Raw genomic sequence first — 7,500 nt, forward strand, 5'->3', positions numbered from 1 at the left:
GGGGCTAATCCTTTCTTTTAAAAACGAGCAAAAAATTACTTACTATAATCCTCTCTTTATTTGGTCAAAACCTATTACCTTTCAATGGCCAATTTCCTTTAGGAGACGCGCCTGCAGGGAATTATGGTTGTTGTATTCATCATTTTGGACTGGAAATTTGTTTTGAGTAATACAACTACCATGATTCCCTGCAAGCGCGTCTCATAGAGGGAATTGGTCATGTATAAAAAGAAAGTTGTAAGACCCCTCCACTAACTACTAGACCCGCTAGACTATCATTACTCCCAAAGTAACGGAATTCCGAGGGAAGAACAAGTATAAAACCATATGCAATTCTCTTCACCCAGTGAAATTCCATACCATGTTTTCTTCGGTTTTTATCCATATAGGAACAAGCGGTTTTCCATCTGGTCTTGATCCCGGTATAGCCTTGTTAATCAATTCCATATCTTCCGGTATATAAGTTGATGCCAAATGTCCTCCATGGTACTGAAACACAAGTATACAGCAGTCAATGAAATGATCGCTGAACGAACTGGGAACTTAGACAATTATATTATTATGACTGAAAGATGTTTTAAGTAAGTCAGTGTTTGAGACTAAATCCGATAGGAAATCATGCAGTTCATTTCGGTCAGTTTTTCGTGGACAAAAACCTTTCACCAGAATAATTTTAAGTATATTACAGTCCGTTTCGCATTTTCTAAAAGCTACAGATATGAAATAACTCGAACTCGAGAAAATAGAGGAATTGTGCAAACACAGGTAAAATTTTATCAGCAGTTTCATTTCAGCAGTACATTCAAGTGTTTTATATGAATTTCAAATTTGTTATCGACACTTTTTGTTGACAAAAAAAATTCTTTTGAGAATATATTTGCCACACAGAATTTTGTAATACAGTGTAAATAATCACGGCACAAAGTTTTTGTCCATTTGTTACTCGAACTTCTGGTGGTTTTCTTCTTAACATCTACAGGTCTATTTGATGGGTTTGAACTGGAGTGTCGAAAGTACTTTGCATTTGCTTCAGTTGTGCGTCACCGCGCTAAACGATTGGCTTATAATTGCACTTTGCTAGCAAATCAGAAGTAAAACCAAAGCCTGTCGTGACTCGCGCGCAAACATTTTCCCGCGCTTTGCGTTGGCTTCATGTATTTGCTTTGAGTTTTGATTGGTTTACTGGATGTCCGTGTAAATTTGTGATTAGGTATAGTGAGTATGTGGGTTTGGTTTTCCGAAAATCAGTTGTAAACTACTCCACAAATAATCCCAATTTTATTTCCATCGTCAAAATGAATTTGGGATAAAGTGCTTCTCCTGACGAACGGTTTCCCATTACAGTATGAAAAAGGAATTTTTAATTATCATGTTGTTGTCTGCTTTATAGGTTTAATCTTAGAAGATACATCAATCAGTCGAGGCAGTGTTTCACACAAATTTATAACCACAACGAGTTTCCATGAGAATACGACACACAACGGAGTATCATTCAAGAGTGATCGCAAATGAGGTGTATTACTGTCTCTCGTATGTGTTATATTACTTTCAATATCGCGCATGGTTTGTCGCGTAAAAGTAAAATAAGCTACATGTTTTTCATGTGGGTCTTCTATCCTAGTCTAATTTTTCATGTGGGTCTTCTATCCTAGTCTAATTGCAATTTGGAGATGTTAGTTTTCGTTGTTAGAGGAACACTGGAGAGCCCGGAGAAAAACTCTCAAAGCAAGGCGAGAACCACCAAAAAACCCAACCCACAGGTTGCACCGGGCTGGAATCGAACCCGGGTCACATTGGTGGGAGGCGAGCGCCCTCACCATTGCGCCATCCCTGTTCCCCGAAAATGTATCAAAATCATGTTCATTGACTCAATGTCTAATCCAGTCAATCCAGTATCGGAGCATGTGGTTTCTCCTTGCTCAGGTGTTAAAAACAATCGCTAGCTTAATGAACTGCATACCTGGCAATAATCCTGGGCTTCCCTGAATGTTCTACTTCCACCTCTGAACATGAAGCACGTTGATTTTACGTTCAGCCAGCCAACGGGACAACCATCTAAATAACGAATAACATCAGTATGACTAAACACTAAATCATAACAGCCGCCTGGTAAGCTCAGTTGGTAGAACGCCAGACTGCTACGCGGGAGGTCCAGTGTTTGAGCCCCAGACCTGACCAACAACACTCAAGATCTTAACTAAGGAGAATGTGATGGCTTTGTAATTACATCTGCAGATGGTTAGGCGTTCAAGTCTTCTTGTATAAGGACTATATAAGGGAGCTTAAGCACGCGCGTTTTTGAGACGCGGACGGCAACCGGAAGTGATCTGTTTTCCCTTTTAACTTGTCTGCACACAACCACATTTACATTGCTAAGCATCTTTTCTCCATTAGAGATGATTAGTATAAAAATCTGGGAGACACCACTCTCCTGTCACGTGAAATGTTCTCTTCCGGTTGCCGTCCGCGTCTCAAAAACGCGCGTGCTTAAGCTCCCTATATATGTATCGTAGGCCCCGTCTCCTGCATCTTCGGTGTTACATGGTTGACAGTGGACGTTTAAATAACCCACACACGTATCGCAAAGAGAAGTGTTGTAGTCTGGCCTTGTCTCATGAGTTGGTGCTTCACTGCGCCTTTCCTCCTTGGACAGAATTGTCCACGAAAAAGTGCTATGTCTTTGCTATGTCATGTCTATGTCATACAGTCTTTTGATTTCAAAACTACGAGTAACGTGATTGTATTCTCACCCATTAAAGCTGCCTTGCAAGTTGGTTCAGTTAGCCAAATATAAGGTTCTTGAAAGTATCGAAATAAAAATGGCAAGGGACTAGACTGTTAAGAAGATGATATGTAAACGGACGACACTGTCAGGGAGATGATCGCAAAGAAGTAGAAACCCACAACAAAGTCTTTGTATTAACAGTAGTGTCTTCAGTACGTGGACATTTTACACCTTGGCTAACAGGATTATGGGGACACTGTATACTGGCTACAGGGGGGAGTTTTGTCTAATAAGAGGTACCGACGAGGGATCGAGTCACAGTAGAAAGACAAACTCAATTCAAACCCCAAACGCCACCTCCCCTGTAACTACCTATGGTACTTACTTGAAAAAAAGTTCCCCTGTGGCAACTTGTGAAATGGTATATATTCTACAGTAGCCCATCTCCAATAGTCCTTTTTAGCGTAAATGCGTGAAGCAACAGAACCTTCTTCAACACCCCACCAATTCAGGGTTGCATTGATCGGGTCAGATGGTCTCGCTGAACCAAACCAGTAACTGTAAATCAAATCGACTTGTCTTGTTGAACTAAACTCGTAAAGGTTAGACGGATTCTTCAAGTTGTTGCTGTGGTATTCCATTGGTCCGTTGGACTCGATAGTTACACCTTTGTTCTGGCCAAGACCTTTGTTGAGATAGAAGGTGTTTGACTCACACTTCTGTCCTCTGGGCCACCTGCTGGAAAAGTTATATTGTATCGTGTGCATCCCTGTGTTGTTGTAGAAAAAGTTGTTTAAGATCTCACTTTTCACCTCAGAAAGTTTCAAGGTGCTGCCAATCCCCAAGTTGCTTTCAAAGATGTTGTCCGTAATGTATACCGCGCTGAAATTAGTTTCAACGTCGGTTCTTTTTTGTACGAGTATTGCTCCATTTACATTACCGGAAAACGTATTGCCGTATATTAAGCTTCTTGGAAATCTTGTTCCATCGCTTCGGCCTAAACGCGCTTCAATTCCACCCAACAGATTTCCAGAGATGAAGTTGTTGGCCAGGGTGAAACTATTATCCTGAATATCTAAGGAAATGGCGCTCTTTTGAGACATTTTTGAGGCAGAGGTTGCCGTGTCGATGATTTTACACCTTTCAATGGTGAAGCTAGGTCTTCTGTTGCTTTCATCGGTTACAGAGTTGTAATTTATGGCTTGGTGCGTGTTGTCGCTGAATACACTGTTGGAAATGCGGTGCTCTTCTACAGAAAGAAAAAGATTTGATATAATGGAGTTCAGAACGGTCTGTCACCTTCGTTGATGTATATATGTATATGTGAGAAAGAAAACTGCCATCACTTTGACAAACAGATTGCGTTTTGCCGTGCGTCTGTTCGGTAATAGATCACAAATGACGTCAAACTGTGGTAAAAACAAAAATGTGACATGCGAGCCGTTAGGCAAGAGCGCCACTGAAATTCTTACCACATCTTTGACGTCTCCTGTGATCTATAGACATTCTTAGCTTTAGCAGTTTGTTGCTCCATTTCAGACCACCTGGAGACTTCTTGTTTTCAAATTTTCAAATAGTCGCGTGTATATGAAGAAATAATTTTTAAGGCAATTTTTTAACTGCAATTTATGTGCATGATTATTCATTGGAAGTAATTCATTTACAGACTAATCGTATCTATAACAAAATTCTCTATCGAAATTGGATCTCTGCGTACTTCTTTGTCACGTAATTTGTTCGCGATCACGTGGTTGAGAAATTACAGGTATTCAATCACAATTTTTTGTAATTGTTCTAAATACGGTTATTCAGTAACTGGAACTAGTGCCGTACATTTCAAGGAGTAATCGTGCTCGTAATTTCAAATCGGCCTCTCGCTTCGAGCTCTTCCGATTTTAAAATTACTCGCGCGATTACTGTCTAAATTGTACTATTACTTGTAAAGGATACATGAATAGATTACCTTTAACCGAACATCTTCTCATTTCTAGATTGTCGATAGCCACAAGGTTTCTCGGGTAATATGACGGAGATTGCAATGACTCATATGCGCCTTCCAACAACAGTCTATACTCATCCAAATCAATGGGAAGTTCTACAATAGCCTTCATCCACCACCTCTCCTCTACATATTTGGTGCTCCATATAAGCCTCTGTTCAACTGCGGGAAACGTTCCTATAGAATGCAAGACAGAAAAAATATAAAAATACTAGATATACAGGCTCTGGGTGGCCCTTAAGGGGCCCTTGTCAACATCCGCCATTTTCGATGCTATCGAAATTATTGATACTGCATGGTGAGGCGAAATGTTATTGCTTTACTGTAATTTGTGTTCCTGAAAGTATGTTTAGTTATCTTTAGAAGTTTTACAGTGATTTCCTTCGTTTTGACATGTTCCGAATAAAATATAATAGCCAAAGTCTAGGATGTAAACAAAAACAAAGGTGTGGCTGACTGGGGCTCACTTGCTATGACTCGTCAAGCAAACTGAACTGAAGAAATGTGACGCATGCTTTGCTCTGTATTTTGTGCCTGAAATCATTAGGAGAAATTCGTGACATTTCGTTCACGCGATGATTTGTGTCTGCGGTTACCCTTGAAACCAAAGGAGCATGCTTACTAGCGTCAAATTGCGAAAACAACATGGAGCAATCGGGAAGGCGGACGGAGCGAGTCCAGAGTTTCAGATTCTAGACTTCGCTGCTGGTTTATATATTATATAAACTAGCAGCGCAGTCTAGAATCACTAGTCATTATTTATGGGGGAGGGGTGGGGACTGGTGCAATGTAAAATATGACATACTTGATTTTTGCTGACCCCCCTCTTACTTTAACATGACTTTTGCTGACCCCCCCCCCCCCCCCCCCCAAATCCGCCCTTGTCTTCCGGCATGCATGAAACAAAAGGTAAGCATTTATGATGTCACCACGTCCAACTGATAGATATTCTATAAAGCTACCTTAAATTTAGATTCTAGTTGCTCTTCGCCCAGACCTTGTGTAGACAATTGTCGTAATGACATTAAAGTTCTCGGTGCTCTCAATCATTTGGACGCTCTATCTACATTATCATTGTGGCAAGTAAAATATCTACAACTTATGTATGAAGATAGACAACTATCTACTGAAGCTGTAAACTTGATTAGTGAATGTGTAGACAATTTTCCAAGAAAAGGAAACAGTAACCTAGAACCAGATAATGCCCATGATGATGACAGTGATAACAATGGTGATGAAGACAACGATGATATTGATGATCGTTTCCCAAAATTTTAGTTCCCCATTTTAAAACCGTACAAACAGTTGCAAAGAGAGTGAAAATTTCTCTACCATTGTTTTTCTTGGATTGTTTTATGTCAAAAAAATGCCAGAACGTGCCCTTTTTTCTGTTTTATCCAAGTAAACCAACCAAAGAGGTTGGTTTCTGATGAAAGGTGTTCCTTGTAAAAGGAACAGCTGTTGAAAGGAACATCTGTTTCTATATTATACACAAAACGGCTGTTAGCAAAAAGTTGACGTTTCTGTGAAATCCGTTAAAGACTAATAATACGATCGATAATGAGTAGTATATTTAAATGCTAGTCACCACAGACTTGTTTTCAACCGGTGGCAAACTGCCTTCTGGAATTATAGAAATCTAGGTTTTTAGTCAAGTGCTCAATGGTCATGGTCTTAACCGAAAAGAATGGTACAATACTTCAGTGGAATAACTCCCACGGGTTTCCTATCGAACTTCAGTTGAATATTCGAACAACTAATGGGAAAATCATAAAAGATAAAGACTGAGACGCACTAACAGCAATATGGCGAAGTGATCTTCAAAACCCTCAGTCATATCTAAAAATGCTTTCTCCGTATCTCCGTCATATCCGTTATACTTGAAGAAATTCACGGTACTCGAAATTGTCCCCTGCACTAAAACACCTCAAACAAGTAGGAAACACAGTTGATGACGAAGAAATGCAGGTTAAAAGGATAGTACTATTCAAAGATCCTAATCATTATGCCAGTTAAGGAACTGGAAGTGCTGTCTCCGTGTATCCGTCATATCCACCTTGCTTTAAGAAATTCATTGAACTCTAAGTTATCTCCGGCAATAAAAATATCACAGATAAGACGGAGACACGGAGACGACGGAGACACACTTACAGTAACATAGGGGAGTAATAATCAAACACCGTAATCAGTATGCCATTGAAAGATCTGGAAGCGCTGTCTCCGTGTATCCGTCATATCCTCCATCCTTTAAGAAATTCATTGAACTCTAAGTTATCTCCGGCAGTAAAAAATATTACCGATAAGACGGAGACACACTTACAGTAACATAGGGGAGTAATAATCAAACACCCTAATCAGTATGCCATTGAAAGATCTGGAAGTGCTGTCTCCGTGTACCCGTCATTTCCACTATGCTTCAAGAAATTCGTTGAACTCCAAGTTATGTCCTGCAATAAAATATCACAGACAAGACGGACACACGGAGATACGGAGACACACTTACAGCTAAACTAACAGGAATAAATAAACTATTACGTCACTATTAATAATAATGTTAATAACAATAAAAATATTATTATTATCATTATTATTATTATTACGTGGAATGCCGAAGGCATCCACGTCTTAAAACCGGGCTAGAATCTTTTTTTTGTTGGTAGTCACAGATGTGCATACCCCACGGATATTGCATTAATCTCCGATCGGGTGGACTGATTTATATTCCCTACGATATTTCCAAACTTCCCTGCCCCGAGGAGAACTCCTACACTTCCTA

General features: G+C 39.8%; 1 protein-coding gene across 1 annotated transcript in view; it reads right to left on the minus strand.

The window, feature by feature from the left end:
• Positions 1 to 7,500, minus strand: part of LOC137971103 (protein bark beetle-like) — a 57,821-nt gene that overhangs the window by 6,266 nt on the left and 44,055 nt on the right. The window contains exons 12-15 of the mRNA XM_068817823.1: positions 4,689 to 4,901; positions 3,111 to 3,974; positions 1,961 to 2,055; positions 361 to 489 (exon numbers count right to left, since the gene is read on the minus strand). Of these exons, the coding sequence (XP_068673924.1) occupies positions 361 to 489; positions 1,961 to 2,055; positions 3,111 to 3,974; positions 4,689 to 4,901 (1,301 nt within the window). The remainder of the gene's footprint in view (positions 1 to 360; positions 490 to 1,960; positions 2,056 to 3,110; positions 3,975 to 4,688; positions 4,902 to 7,500) is intronic.

The sequence above is a fragment of the Montipora foliosa genome, chromosome 9 (assembly GCF_036669935.1).
Source record: "Montipora foliosa isolate CH-2021 chromosome 9, ASM3666993v2, whole genome shotgun sequence".
Classification (NCBI taxonomy): Eukaryota; Metazoa; Cnidaria; class Anthozoa; order Scleractinia; family Acroporidae; genus Montipora; species Montipora foliosa.